The sequence below is a fragment of the Lissotriton helveticus genome, chromosome 7, assembly GCF_964261635.1.
Source record: "Lissotriton helveticus chromosome 7, aLisHel1.1, whole genome shotgun sequence".
Classification (NCBI taxonomy): Eukaryota; Metazoa; Chordata; class Amphibia; order Caudata; family Salamandridae; genus Lissotriton; species Lissotriton helveticus.
In genome coordinates this window covers 678,867,275-678,883,678 of record NC_136068.1, presented here as the reverse complement: position 1 = coordinate 678,883,678, position 16,404 = coordinate 678,867,275, and the positions used below count along the sequence as shown (strand labels likewise).

General features: G+C 46.5%; 1 protein-coding gene across 3 annotated transcripts in view; it reads right to left on the bottom strand.

Moving 5' to 3' along the window:
- SH3TC2 (SH3 domain and tetratricopeptide repeats 2) overlaps window positions 1-16,404 on the bottom strand; it is a 313,696-nt gene that overhangs the window by 251,006 nt on the left and 46,286 nt on the right. For all 3 annotated transcript variants that reach the window (XM_078652997.1, XM_078652994.1, XM_078652995.1), the window contains exon 2: window positions 4,157-4,273. In XM_078652997.1, coding sequence (XP_078509123.1) covers window positions 4,157-4,273 — 117 coding nt within the window. The remainder of the gene's footprint in view (window positions 1-4,156; window positions 4,274-16,404) is intronic.

The following is a 16,404-nucleotide window of genomic DNA, read 5'->3' as shown; positions in this document are numbered from 1 at the left end:
GGCGTTGCGTGGCTGAGTGGCGTTGCGTGGCTGAGTGGCGTTGCGTGGCTGAGTGGCGTTGCGTGGGTGAGTGGCGTTGCGTGGGTGAGTGGCGTTGCGTGGGTGAGTGGCGTTGCGTGGGTGAGTGGCGTTGCGTGGGTGAGTGGCGTTGCGTGTGTGTGTGGCGTTGCGTGTGTGTGTGGCGTTGCGTGTGTGTGTGGCGTTGCGTGGGTGAGTGGCGTTGCGTGGGTGAGTGGCGTTGCGTGGGTGAGTGGCGTTGCGCGGGTGAGTGGCGTTGCGCGGGTGAGTGGCGTTGCGTGGGTGAGTGGCGTTGCGTGGGTGAGTGGCGTTGCGTGGGTGAGTGGCGTTGCGTGGGTGAGTGGCGTTGCGTGGGTGAGTGGCGTTGCGTGTGTGAGTGGCGTTGCGTGTGTGAGTGGCGTTGCGTGTGTGAGTGGCGTTGCATGTGTGAGTGGCGTTGCATGTGTGAGTGGCGTTGCGTGTGTGTGTGGCGTTGCGTGTGTGTGTGGCGTTGCGTGTGGCGTTGCGTGTGTGTGTGGCGTTGCGTGGGTGAGTGGCGTTGCGTGGGTGAGTGGCGTTGCGTGGGTGAGTGGCGTTGCGTGGGTGAGTGGCGTTGCGTGGGTGAGTGGCGTTGCGTGGGTGAGTGGCGTTGCGTGGGTGAGTGGCGTTGCGTGGGTGAGTGGCGTTGCGTGGGTGAGTGGCGTTGCGTGGTTGAGTGGCGTTGCGTGGTTGAGTGGCGTTGCGTGGTTGAGTGGCGTTGCATGTGTGAGTGGCGTTGCATGTGTGAGTGGCGTTGCATGTGTGAGTGGCGTTGCATGTGTGTGTGGCGTTGCATGTGTGTGTGGCGTTGTGTGTGTGGCGTTGCGTGTGTGTGTGGCGTTGCGTGTGTGTGTGGCGTTGCGTGTGTGAGTGGCGTTGCGTGTGTGAGTGGCGTTGCGTGTGTGAGTGGCGTTGCGTGGCTGAGTGGCGTTGCGTGGCTGAGTGGCGTTGCGTGGGTGAGTGGCGTTGCGTGGGTGAGTGGCGTTGCGTGGTTGAGTGGCGTTGCGTGTGTGAGTGGCGTTGCGTGGTTGAGTGGCGTTGCATGTGTGAGTGGCGTTGCATGTGTGAGTGGCGTTGCATGTGTGTGTGGCGTTGCATGTGTGTGTGGCGTTGCGTGTGTGTGTGGCGTTGCGTGTGTGGCGTTGCGTGTGTGAGTGGCGTTGCGTGTGTGAGTGGCGTTGCGTGTGTGAGTGGCGTTGCGTGTGTGAGTGGTGTTGCGTGGGTGAGTGGCGTTGCGTGGGTGAGTGGCGTTGCGTTGGTGAGTGGCGTTGCGTGGGTGAGTGGCGTTGCATGGGTGAGTGGCGTTGCGTGGGTGAGTGAATGGTTAGCTGTTGCTTATGCGACGTATAGCACTTAATACTAAAGTAGGCAGACCTTCTTAGCCTTTGTGAGAATAATAGCAAAATAAAAATAAAAACCAGATCAAGTCAAGGACGCAAACGGCACCATGCTATTGTTTATTTACTCAGATGATTTGCATAAAAATGTAACTTGTGAGCACGTTTCTCTAACTCTCCAATAATCCCATTACAACACTTTGTACAAATGAGATTGGGACTCATCCTTCCGAAGTCGAGAAAAATGTGCAACGCTGTGTTGAAGTTAATTTTTTTAATTAACAAAATGCAAATAATGTGGAGAGATTTCAAGTGATTCAGGAATGGGCGCCCTTGTAAAGAGAAAGTACGGCCGGCCTGGGCAGTGATAGGGGAGGAGGGAGGAGAAATGCGAGTCACGGCAGCAGCAGCCTTTGATGTGCCTGCCGGCCGGCCGGCCGTGAATAATTAGGGGGTGAGAAATGCGCTCGGAGGGCTGCCTTTGATGTGGTAATGCGAGGCAGGCAGGCAGGCGGCTGGTGGCATTGTGCACGCGCTTTTTAGGGCTTGCGCAAGCGCAATGACCTAAAAAGCACATGCACTTGAAGGAATCGCCAGTGGAATCGCCAGTGGATAAACACTGGATAAGCCCCTATAGAGCTTCGCCAGCTATGCGCTGAAGCGCATCAGCAGGCGAGCCCTAAAAATGAACTCAAAGAAAGGAAAACTTTACATTAAAGGCTCTATAGAGAAAATACTGTATTAATGTAATGTACCCATGAACAACTTAAAGTACATACACCAGAGACATCAGATTCACATAACAGTTTGTCTCCTAAAATGTCCTCTTCTGGCAGCTTCCAGTATGTAAAAAAAGCCGGTGCTTTGGGTATTAGGAGATAAATGGCGTGGGCGGCCCTGACATTTCGACTGCCATGGGGCCTCCACAGGGTTTAATCTGGTACTCTGTGTTTAACACAGTTACTGGGTATGGCAATGGTGCCCAGCACAGGTCCAGGACAGGTGGATTCATGGCTTATTTCCACAGTAACCCCTGCTTGTGAAAAATAATTCAGTTCATTTAAATTGCATGTATGTTGATCTTGTGTGGCAACATAGAACCTAGCATGAGTCTGGCAATCCTGGGCTTACAGTGAACACCACTGGAATATTTCTTCTCATCAAGTGTTGTCCACTCTGACATCTAGACCCCTTGTTGCATTTTACAGGCACGCGGTCTTCTAGACCTCAACCAGAACCATAGATTGTACGGTCTATACATGCCCTGTGTTTGCATTCACCTGGGACCCAAGAGTAGTTCTTCTTTGTTGGCTGAGGGGTTTCCAGCCATCCACCCACGTCATCAGCTCCTCTTTCAACAAATCCACCCTGGACCAACTGCCTGAAGAGGAGAGGGAGCTGAATAGAGGGTCCCTGTGCCATCAGCACTCCCTCCCCACACATCCAAAACAAGATCCCTACTGGACCTTTAGTGCACTCAGACACTGAGATTGCTGTCATCGTTGTATCAGGAAACAGGAAGGAAAAGCAAAGCAGGTTTGGCAACATCATAGCAGCCTGTTTTATGCCTGACCAACGGAAGTGCTTAATTTAATGTACCATAAAGGAAGTGAAATAAATGCACGGGGTGTTCTGGCATGAGCGCACTAACCTAATCTCAAAAACCAACAACAGTGCCTCGTAGGGGATAGTAAGCGCTATATAAATGCTATTACAATACATGACTTTGTACCACACAGTTCAAAAGTGAATTATGAATCGAATTCAAAGAAGGCACGTCCTGCCCCGTGACATCCAGTGAGTAGGGTGTAGCACCCTGTGTTGCTATCACCCACCAGGGCCATAACACGGCCCTTGCAGCCCTGCCACATTCAAGTGGGAAGAATGAAGGCACCCTGAGGGGCAGCCCTCAGGGGGCCCCATTCAGCCCATGGCCAATGAACATGTGAGATAGGAGATACTCAGGGGCCCCATCACATTCTTTAGGGGTGGACATAATTTGGCATTACGTCACTGCCACCCACACAACGCTAACATCATGCAACGTTTATAGCCTGTGCTCTTGCATACACAACGTACCTGGTACAGTGCACAGAAAATACAACGCCATAGCCTTTGTCAATGATTGTCTACCCATCCACCCTCGTGCACCTGCAAGAACCACAATTCGATTGACTCGGTTTAACCCCTTCCATGCTGATCAGCATTACCTACCCTGTGCGGATGACAAGGTGAACTCGTCACTCAACATGGTGATTATGAAATTCCAGCGCACAGCGGGAAAAACGGCCACACGCATGCGGTTAAAACCCGTCTATAGGGTGACCAGAATTTTAAATCCAAAAATCCGGGACATTTCACGAAAATAGAAGAAGGACAACATTTTTATTTCAAGCGAGCGCACAGAATGACAGGCTCCCAGCAAAGAATTATAGAACAGGCAGCTAGAACATACATAAAATGCAATTTTTAAGCCCAGTAGCTTGCCTGTTAATTAGATTGCTTTCTTGAAACAACTGAAAACTATCCCTGCTCTGCAAAACATTAAAAAACACCTCCCACAGGTTTCTGTCACCAACAGGGACAAGAGCTAAATTTCCTCAAATTTGCCTGGACAGCAGGTGAAAAACAGGGACCGTCCGGGCAAATCCGGGACGCCTGGTCACCCTACCCGTCTACCAAGTTCGTGATATGTATGTAGGAAGCCCCTCTCTTGCGTTTGAACTACAAAATACAGTGTACAGCCAGCGGTCTGTGACCTCTTAGTTCCACCGCTCCCTCACCTGGCAGGACCTGCTCCTGGAGACATGTCACCTTGGCCCCGGGGCTGCAGCTCTGCGGACTGGGCCGGTGGGGCTGGAGCCCGGGGTGCACTTCTGTGGAAGCCCGTGCCGCTTTATCTGTGGAGGGGAGCAGACGAGAGGAGAAAATATCACTGATGGGATGTGTTTGTTTGCGCATTACATGACATGGGCTGGAATACTGGCAGACTGCGGCCTCTGAAAGGCAAGGGACTGACTGCCTCACCCCAGCGCCATTTTAGAATGTAAACAGACATCGAGCCCAGTCCAATCCAAGGCTGATTCTAAAAGGCCTAAAAGGCACCCATACCATCAACACGAGGTTCAGGGGAACCACAACCCCATAACAAGAACGTTTGTGAAAGACTAGACTTCCTGGTAGGCCAGGAGGCCACTTGACATACATTACCAAAGTCAACTTCTGGGTGTTTCATTCCCAGCATTATATCATGTGGCCTTTCGTCTTATTTGAGTGTTTGGAAAGCGCCAACATGCCATTTCTAGCACTTCTGAGAGCTGTATTATCCGGAAATCCTTTGGGACCGGGTGAAAGGTAAACAGTAAAGCTGGAAGGATATTTAGACTAGGAGTGCTGGACAATAACAACTCATGAAAGACACAGGGATATTTGATAGCGTTTCTTTAAAAACACAATATTGCTGCCAGAAGAAAAACATTTAAAGGCTTTCTTTACTGTTCCTTTTCCATCTAAACTTTTAAATGTTCAGTGTCCATAAATTCAAATATATTAACAATTTTAATCTAGGCCCGAAAAAGAAAAGGTCAACAAGCCCAATTATAATCTAATACATAAACATAAGCAGGAATACGTACTAGTGACAGCCCTATAAAGTGATTCACAGACATTTGTAAAACACATTTTAAAGCTAAACATTTTACAAAACACAACAAAGGACACAGACGCATTTGACTCCATTGTAAATAATAGTGTGCTTACCTCTTAATAAAATAACATTCCAATTACAGGATTTTTTATTAAAAAAACACATTAATTTGGGGGCAAATAAACAGCCCGTTTACCACTGCTTGAACTGGGCAGAAAAAAAGGTTATTTCTGGTATAAGGATATGGCTATGTTTATCTCAGTAGTAGAACCTCCTGTAGATAAATTGATCACAAATGGCACATGATTATCCAACAATTTGAAATATGCTAAGGGAGTATTTGTTCCAAATGTTTTACAAATCGGATGAAAATGAAAGATTGTCGGACAATGATAAGAATCCGACGTGGGACTGTGTCCTAAACTTGCAATATTAAGGGTCCAGGAAACAACTGAATGAGAAAAAAAATGATAAAATAAAATTACATAAGCCAGTTTCTGTTTTGCAAAGATGGAATTTGCAGTCCTCTTGTAGTACATTACCAAAGACTCAGTCCTGCTTCTAAACGGGTTTTATATTTCACGTTTAATGGATGTACATAGTATCAATAAATTGGGCACTGCCAGGCATTAATAGCACTCTTAGAAATTCAAATCAGACACCATTTTCAGACTATTGACAGGGACACACGCTCATAGTTGACACAAGCATTACCCTTCTATACTGTAAATAAGCACGCTGTTGAACAAGGCGCTGGTAGCTTTTTATTTTCCAAAGTCTACTTCCAGAATTTTGTTTTGAAAAAGCAAGACATTTTTACAGTCATGTTGTCAAAGTCAGGAATGTTCCATTACAGTGCAATATGAATTGTTAATAGGGTGACCAACTGGCATTGGTGCAAATTCAGGACGGTGAGTGTAAAAATTCAGGACAGAGGGTCAAAATTCAGGACACAAATTCAGGACAGGAGGTCAAAATTCAGGACAAAACTTCAGGACAATAGGTAAGTTTTACAGACACATCAGAGGTCGCGCAATAGTATATAATTAATCCCAGCCATTTTCAAACATATTCAACCATTTGCAAACCTATCCATCATGTATCCTTCCATCTATCATTTCACTCATCCATCCCTTCATCCATCCCTTCATCCATCCTTTCACTCATCCATCCGTTATCCATCCATCCACCCTTTCACCCTATCCATCTGTACACTTATCCATCCACTCTTCATCCCATCCATCCATTCACTCATCCATCCAGCCATTTAACCTTTCACCAATCCAGCCATCCTTTCACTTACTAATCCTTCCACCCATCCACTCTATTAGTCATCCATCCATCCTCCCTTTCTCTCTCCATCGACCCTTTCACTTAGCCATCCTTCTTTCCATCCATCCATCCATCCATCCACCCACCCATCCATCCATCTACTCATCCACTCATGAATCCATCCATTGACCCTATCACTCATCCATCTATAATTTCACTCCTTCACACATCTATTCATCCTTTTGTCCATCTACCCTCCCTTTCACTCACTCATCCATCCTTACATCCACCCTTTCACTTATACGTACATTCATTCACCCTTGCACTTATCAATCCATCAATCCATCCATCATTTCACTCATCCACCCACCCACCCATCATCCACCCAACCATCCACCCACCCACTCATCCATCCTTTCACCCACCCACCCACCATCCAATTCACTCATCCATCCTTTCACCTACCCACCATCCACCCACCCACTCATCCATCCTTTCACCCGCCCACTCATCATCCATCCTTTCACCCACTCTCCATCCATCCATCCTTTCACCCACCCACTCATCATCCATCCATCCTTCCCCTCATCATACTTCCTCCATCCTTTCACCCAGCCCCTCATCATCCATCCATCCACCCTTACCCTCATCATCCATCCATCCTCCCCCCCTCGTCATCCATCCATCCACCCTTCTCCTCATCATCCATCCTTTCACCCACCCCCTCATCATCCATCCATCCACCCTTCTCCTCATCATCCATCCTTTCACCCACCCCCTCATCATCCATCCATCCACCCTTCTCCTCATCATCCATCCTTTCACCCACCCCCTCATCATCCATCCATCCATCCTCCCCCCTCATCATCCATCCATCCATCTTTTCACCCACCCACCCCCTCATCATCCATCCATCCATCCTCCCCCTCATCATCCATCCATCCATCTTTTCACCCACCCACCCCCTCATCATCCATCCATCCTTCCCCTCATCATCCATCCTTTCACCCACCCCCTCATCAGCCATCCATCCTTTCACCCACCCCCTCATCATCCATCCATCCTTTCACCCACCCCCTCATCAGCCATCCATCCTTTCACCCACCCCCTCATCATCCATCCTTCCCCTCATCATCCATCCTTTCACCCACTCTCCATCCATCCATCCTTTCACCCACCCACTCATCGTCCATCCATCTATCCTTCCCCTCATCATCCATCCATCCTTCCCCTCATCATCCATCCATCCATCCATCCATCCTTTCACCCACCCCCTCATCATCCATCCATCCCCTCATCATCCATCCATCCTCCCCCCATCATCCATCCATCCATCCTTCCCCTCATTGTCCATCCATCCTTTCACCCACCCACCCATCCATCCATCCTTCCCCTCCATCCATCCCCTCATCCATCCATCCTCCCCCCATCATCCATCCATCCATCCTTCCCCTCATTGTCCATCCATCCTTTCACCCACCCACCCATCCATCCATCCATCCTTCCCCTCCATCCATCCCCTCATCCATCCATCCCTCCCCTCATCCATCCATCCTCTCATCCATCCTTCCCCTCATCCATCCATCCTTCCTTCCACTCATCCATCCATCCTTCCCCTCATCCTTCCATCCTTCCCCTTATCCATCCTTCCTTTCATCCATCATCATCCTTCCCCTCACCCATCTATCCATCCATCCTTCCCCTCCATCCATCCCCTTATCCACCCATCACCTTATCCACCCATCATTCCCCTCATCCATCCTTCCCCTCATCCATCCATCCTTCCCCTCCATCCATTCATCCCCTCATCATTCATCCATCCATCCTCCCCCTCATCATCCATCCATCCATCCTTCTCCTCATCGTCCATCCATCCTTTCACCCACTTACCCATCCATCCATCCATCCTTCCCCTCCATCCATCCCCTCATCCATCCATTCTTCCCCTCATCCATCCTTCCCCTCATCCATCCATCCTTCCTTCCACTCATCCATCCATCCTTCCCCTCATCCTTCCATCCTTCCCCTTAGCCATCCTTCCTTTCATCCATCATCCATCCTTCCCCTCACCCATCTATCCATCCATCCTTCCCCTCCATCCATCCCCTCATCCATCCATCATTCCCCTCATCCATCCTTCCCCTCATCCATCCATCCTTCCTTCCCCTCATCCATCCATCCTTCCCCTCCATCCATCCATCCCCTCATCCATCCATCCTTCCCCTCATCCATCCATCCTTCCACTCATCCATCCATCCTTCCCCTCATCCATCGTTCTCCTCATCCATCATCCAGCTACCCTGCCACCCATACATCCAGCTATTTACATTTTCTTTCATCCATCCTTCCCCTCACTCATCAATCCATCAATCCTCTCATTATCCATTTATTCAATCTTTCATTCATCCATTCACCCTTTCACTAATTCATCCAGCCATCCACCCATCCCTTCACTTACTTACTCGTCCACCTTTCCATATTAATTTGAGCTGAGCCCTTTTGAGAAGAGGCCCATCAGGAACTTCACCCTCGCTGCAGGAGCCGTTCCAGGGCTGGGACAGAAGCCACCCAGGGCGGAGACAGGAGCCATCACAGGGGGGGACAGGAGCCATCACAGGCAGGGGTGGGGGAGGGGGAGAGGATCCACCACAGTGGGGGGACAGAAGCATTCACAGGGGGGGGGACAGGAGCCATCACAGGCGGAGGGGAGGGGGGACCGGAGCCATCACAGGAGGGGGAACAGGATCCACCAGGGTGGACACAGGAGTGGGCATGCAGTATTCTAGTATCATCTTGGGCTCCTCGCCCCCTCCTGCACAAGACAGCGAGATGACAGGCTCTCTGTCCAAAATGCCATCCCCCACTTTGATGTACAGTACTTACAGGAGATACTCTAAGAGAACTGGTTTAACTGATTGTCATTTGTTAATCAGTGTGGGTGTGATTGTGCCATTTCTTAATTTTATTACATTATAAACTGCATGTTTGAAGAACTGAGATTTGCTTACAATTTAGTGACAGTAATTAAGCTCTGTGACGAGAGAGAACCACGTGCTGCCTCTGTGTAATCTGGCCGAGTCTAGGATGTTTGGGGCCCTGGGTAGAAATGGAATGTGTGAGCCCCCCTCTAAATAGCAGAGACGCATTCAGGGCTGTTTGCATCTGAATAGATGCCCCCTGCTCACGAAGCTGCAGCCCCTCCCTCTCAGTCACCTTCAAGCACCTCTTAACAGCTCATCAAGGGCTGAAGTCAAGGGCTGAAGGTGTGAGGGTTGCCATCCCGCTGTGCCTCTCCAATGCTTCGGGGTATCTGAGCTTTCGAACAGCATCGGTGTCAAGAAGGGAAGTGGATGGAAGCTGTGCCTGGTTAAAATTACGGACAAATGGCGTCCGTTAAAGAATCCTTCACGGACAACGGACAGACGACCAAAATTACGGACTGTCCGTGAAATTTACGGACGGTTGGTCACCCTAATTGTTAATGCACAGCTTGATTTTGCTGTTTTGTCTTTTACCCTTTTTGGAAAAGGGATAGAATCATTTTTAAATCAGAACGTCTTTTACTAGACTTGGTGCTTATGTCACATAAACCTACAGCAACAAAATCCCAATTGTGGGACTGATACAAAATATCATTGTGTTTTGGCCCTTATGGTCTCTGTGCGTTGTTTCATCTGGAAACTGTTAGGACTAGTTGTTACCATATTCATCATGAGAGTAACTAATATGAGAATACATCCAGACACAGGTTGGAACAATCAACCAATAATCTTTTGGTTATTTTCATGTCTTAATGGCATGCAGCACACTTTTCAAAGGTGATTTTCAATCTTTTGCTGTGATAGGAACTCTTGTAATAGTGCCCCCGACCCAGATTATCAATAAATTGGATTCTCTAAATGTATTTGAGTTTTTTCAAATAGCAACATTGTGTGTTAACTTTTGGTCGCACCTTCGGAGTGTTTTGCGTCATGTGAGAGCTTAAACCACTCTCTCCAAGTAACCACCTGCACACAACCTTTACTGGAATCACTGCTGAGTTCATGTTTCTCCTATTTTTTAATATAGCAGTATAGGCTGCTGCAGAGATCTATACTCATTGTTAAAGATTGTGAACCTGTGTCGTGGCCCAGATCTGAAGATGAGGGTTTATAATGAGGGAGAGGGCCTTAGACAACTGGTATAACCGGAGACTTAAGGCCTAAAAGGCTATAAGATCATTTCACCTACAAAGAGGAGAATGTTATGGATTAGAAAGGTAAAAACAGAAAGATAAAACTGGAATATTGGAGCAGAAGGCCTATACCAGTCATCATTGGCCCTGAGCAATTCCTTGGCTACAGTGGAGCTCTCAGCATCCCAGTGGTACAATACATCTTCGAGGATAGACTGGCTGCCTCTAATTGTGCACCATGTTGCTTGAAAGTCCAGTTTAACCTCCTTCATGAGCAAAAATATACCCTTTACCTTGTGGGCTTCTTTCTTTTTAGGTGGTTTTCAAAAGCATTTCCAAAGATTGTTATTGTATCAAAAGTTGGAAGTATTGCTTGGCAATATTAAAATATACATTTTAGCTTCATAGCCAGTCAAAGAATGAGCTCACGCTGAGGGGTATAGCTGCTGGAGGGGGCTGTAGGCTCTGGGCCGAATGGCTCAACCTCCTTTTTTCCTGCCTACTATCTGTCCCCACAGTAGCCAAATCTCTCTTTTCAAATCAGTGGGGCTACAACAACAGAGGGTATCCATGCATATAAGGGATTGGCTTGTTACTGTAAAGGAAACAACGCTATTTGCAGCCATTTGTGCCTACTATTGAAACAAAGTCTGAGTTTACTTCATTGTAGTTGACAGTAGTCCTCAATGACACAACCACATGATGGTGTGCAAGCGTTAATGAGTAGGAGCGAAGCGCCAATACACTGGGTCAGTAATTGAGTACTATGTAAACTGTTAAATAAATAATGAAATGCATAAGTGTCACATGCAGCAAAAGTATCCTCCCTGGACTGGAATCAAGCATCCTAGGACCGGTTTCGGGGATTCCCCCCTCATCAGCCAGAATAGCTTGACTCCAGTGGCATGGAGAGCACGGGACCCACGTCTGGGCATACCCGTCCCACTCGGGGTGACATATGCAAAATGAACAATTGGTGGACAGAATGCAGAACAATGTCATACATTCACCACAGTACAGAGATCTGGGTATAAATCCATTCAGTCCATCAATTTTGTGTCTTTTATCTTTTGCTCAGTTTCTAAGAAAATCACTAGCAAACTGCTTTATAAACACTTTGAGGGTGGTTGAACAGGGCTTACAATATATTTTCAAGATATTCGCTACATCTCGCACCCCTCTCAACCCCCCCACCCCCAGATGTTTTTCAAAAGTAGAAGCCAAGGTGTTGTTTAAGCACATTTCTTTTGTAATTTTCTATTCGTACACCATTTATAAGCATACAATACATTTACTGTAAACGTATGATGGGATGCAAGATATCAGTTTTTCTGTTCTGGGCAAGTTGCCTCGGTCGCAGAATCTCAAACACATAGAATGCAGAAAGTGTACAACATGGTACTACGTGGTAACCCTAAGTTCCAGTTAATATTGTGTCTTGATTTTGATCTGTTTAGGAACTCCAAAAAACATCAATGCAATCCTGGTTGGAAAGATGTTGGCAGTAAAACAACACAAAGCACAGAAACTGGGCACAGGGTGTGAGTATACATGGTCCCCCCAGATCAAAGAATAGATCCTTGAAACATACTTATGAATACTGGCAGCTGCAGGATACAAAGTAGTAATAGTAGTAGCTGAGAGAATATCTGCTACAGTGAATGAAGAATAACTAATCTACAACTTAATCTACAACTTAAGAGTTTGAAATGCTTATGTATGTTTTATTAATGGCTCCGGACTTCATACGGTCGCCTTCCCCTACTTGCAGGTCTGGGAAATGAAAGTGATGTCTATGCTGTTTTGAATTATATTTTAAGCCCCCTAATATCACGATCAAAATACTGACATTTTCACCTGTATATGTGACTGTATATGTTATGTGACTTTACTGGATGCCTGTGATTTTATGTAAGGTTTTTATAATCTACTGTTTGTATCAAGTGTTTTAATTTTTTTTGTTATTTGTTAATTAATGCAGATTCTTCTTGTTATGTGAGTTTTATGGCTCAATATAGCTGAATAAAGTATTTTGATTGATAGATTGATTGCCTCTGTGGGTGTATTTCAGTAGAATTTTTCTTCAAGGTGAAAAGATCATGCAGTATTAAAAAATCGACACCCTTTCCTGCAATAGGATGCTCATTAAGAGTGGTCCAGCTTCTGGATGCAATGAGAGGACACAGTGGTTCCACTTTTATCTGCTATTAAGTTGAGTTCCACTGGTGACCCCGATCCCCACCTTATCCCTGCTATACTCCAAGCTCTTGCTGATAGGAAAGAGCACTGGACTGTTTAAACTCTTACTGTACTTGTTTCTGGTATGGTTCAGGACTCATGGAAGCAAGATGCATTGACCATGCTTTCTCTTCCTTTCCGACCCCACGAAAATCACCTGCGGAGTCCCATAGTGCTCATCACTGAGACCCACCCTCTTCAACATCTACATGGCCCCCCCTCATGGTCATTGTTTGACAATACAGCCTAAACATCGTATCCTACGCCAACGACACCCAGCTCATCCTCTCCCTCACCAAAGACCCCACCACTGCCAAACTCAACTTCCAGAAAGGAATGCAAAACATTGCAGTCTGGATGACCAACAGCTGCCTGAAGCTAAACACAGAGAAGACAAAGGTCCTTGTCCTCTGTACCACTCCTTCTGCATGGGGCAGCACCTGGTGGCTGACCGCCCTTGGAGGCCCACCTACCCCATCAGACCACGCCAAGAACCTCGGCATCGTACTAGACTCATCACTCACCATGAACCGAGAGGTCAACGCCCCCACCTCCAGCTGCTTCAACATCCTCCGCATGACCTTCAAGAGGAACCCCCCTGAGTCAAGGAAGACAGTCACCCACGCACTCATCACCAGCAGACTGGACTATGGAAACGCACTCTATGCAGGCATTTACAAGTCCATACTCCGCAATACAGGACACTGCCGTCAGACTCATCCTCGGCATCCCCCGACACGAACACATCAGCCAACACCTACGAAGTCCCCACTGCCTCCCCGTGGAGAAAAGAGTCAATTTCAAAATCCTCACTCGCACCTACAAATGCCTACACAACAACAGACCCAAATACCTCAACAACAGAATCAACATCCACGTACCCAAGAGAAACATCCGATCTACCAACCTCGCTCTGGCCGAAACCCTGCGCATCCACAGAGCAATAGCAGGCGGAAGATCCTTCTCTTACATTGCAGCTAAGACCTGGAATGAGCTACAGGCAGACATCAAACACGCCCCTCCCTGAACACCTTCAGGAAGACCCTCAAGACCTGGTTCTTCCGCTAAACTGATCTGTGGACCTCCCTCAGCACCATGAGACCCTCACGGGTGAGGAGCGTGCTTATAATTCCCTGATTGATTGATTGAGGCTACTAAGAAAAATAATTTGCATGCATCCGACATAAACCCAATTCTGTTCTGATGTAACTTCTGACAGGTTTGGGAAAAATCCATGAAAAAAACTGCCAGACAAAGCATCTGTGCAATGGTTCTAGAAGAAGGCAACTAGTTGGATAACAGGTAGATGGGTTTTGAAAACAGAGGGACACTGAGATGGTTCTGATCTCTATGACAGATGAATCAACACCATACTATTCTGGATGATGCAGTTAGAATGATATGAACCGATCTCTCAGCAGACTTGCATATGGTACATCAAAAAGGAGCTGTTGAGAAGACTTTCAGACTCTAGGTTCATAGGTATCCTCCGCCATTGGTTTAGATCTTTATTGATAGGTTTGTCATCTGTTATGGGTGGCTACCTTTTGGTAGATGTGACATGATTAATTGCGGTGTGCTGCAAGGTTCTTCCTTTTCCAAGGTGTAATGTAATCTCTACGGTCAACCTCTGCTGCAACTTTTCCACTCATGTGTGTGCCAAGCATTTTCAAATATATGAAGGACACATAGATAATGGTTAATCTGAACCAATAAGCACTAGATCTTTGAGCCAACTTAACCCCTTTGACGCTCATGACGAGCTCAGCTCGTCATAAGGTACACCTCTTGTACACTCATGACGAGCTGAGCTCATCATGAACCGCGGGATTTAGAAATCTTTAGCGCACCGCGGAAATCTGCACCGCGTGGATAGTGTTAAATGTTTTTTTTTTTAACAATCTCCAACAAAGGATGGACCCTTAACACAGATCACTTACTTCACGGTGGGAGAACTTCACGTGAGCAACTGTTTACAGCCTTTTTCCATGGGTGACCTGCCCTGTGGCAAAGGTCAAATTAATTAATGTGATTCTTCATGAAAATCTGTCAATTGCCCATCATATTTCCTCTGTTGTTAACCCCTGCTTTGGGATACTGACGGCACAATGGAAAATTCTACCATTCCTTCCAAGTGATTCATGTGGTACGGAAGTATGCTCATGCTTTATAGCTAGTGGGATACCTTAATTCCCTGAATTAACCCTTGCCAGTAGAACAACTGCTTTTCCCCAGAACTTTCAGAATTTTGAGGTAAGACTGGGCTGTAAACTTAAGAAAAGTGATCATATGATGGCGATAAGGCTTACTCTTCACTGGCTCTCCTAGTACCAAAGAATCAGGCCCCCTGCCTTACTCATAAAAATTGCTACAATAATATCCGATTTGACTCTGATAACTACCGAACGTACTGCTGACCACAGCGACACCTGAGAATCTCGGGTCAGGCTTCCGGATAAATAAACCTTGCAGTGGGGGATGATCTCTTCACTTTCAGCACTCAAAGCTTTGGAATGAGCTCCAATTCTCCCTAAAATATATAAAAAATGATCTGGTCTTTAAAAATTCAATCAAACCTTTCCTATTTAAATAACAGGGGGCTGGCCATTTCTCAGGCTCACAGTAACGCTTGCTTTTGCACCAAAGTTTTAGGTTGACTGAGTTCCAAAAAGTTGTTTTTGACGTTTGGACTATATTCAGGGCCTCTGGAATTATACAATTGTGCAGCTGCAGTGATTTTCGCATGATTATAGATTTACTGCATTTCCCAAATAATCCATCATCTGCCGCATAATCTGCAGATTAAAAAAAAACTGTTTCTTGCTCAAACTGTTCAAAAGATACTAAAAATGCAGCAACATGTGGTGCTGCACACTGAAATGCCCTTTGCAAAGCTGAACTTGTGACTTTTTTATTGCCTATTTCTATATTTTAGATATTAACATGGTACTAATGAGGTGCAACCAATGCCTAGACAGTGTTACCAAGTTTAAAATGACGAAATAATGAAGTAATACGGTTACAAAATATGGGACATTATGCTGCATAATTTGCCTTTTCTTGCCGTATAATCTAATCAACCCTGCTGCATAATTTGCCTTTTCTTGCCGTATAATCTACTCAACCCTGCTGCATAATTTGCCTTTTCTTGCCGTATAATCTACTCAACCCTGCTGCATAATTTGCCTTTTCTTGCCGTATAATCTACTCAACCCTGCTGCATAATTTGGCCATCTCCTGCCGCATAATTCCAGTGCCCCTGACTCTAGTGTCCATTTTGGGTGTTTTGCATGAGTTAGAACGACAAAATAAAAGCAAGGTGTGGCTAGTGCTGCTTCACATAAGCATTTGGTGTAGTGGAGAATGGACATTGTGCGGGCAATCGATTATCAACTTTTGCGTAAAAAATAAAATCACACAACGAGGTACGTAGTGTCCACCCATTGAAGGCAATTTTAAATCTCCAAGGAAATACTGCACAGAGGGACAGAGCACTTTTGCCATAGCAGCTATTTGCGCAGGAAGCTTGTTGTTTGAATAGTGCACGTTGTGTGGTACTCATTTTGTCAACCTTGTAAGGATGAAAGGCTAAGTAGTTCAAACAGGATTTAAACCTGGGAACGTGGAATTAAACACAGATTTGTGGATACATTAGCCCACTGTGCTACCATAACCGGTTGTTCTGGTCTCTCCGTTGTTCC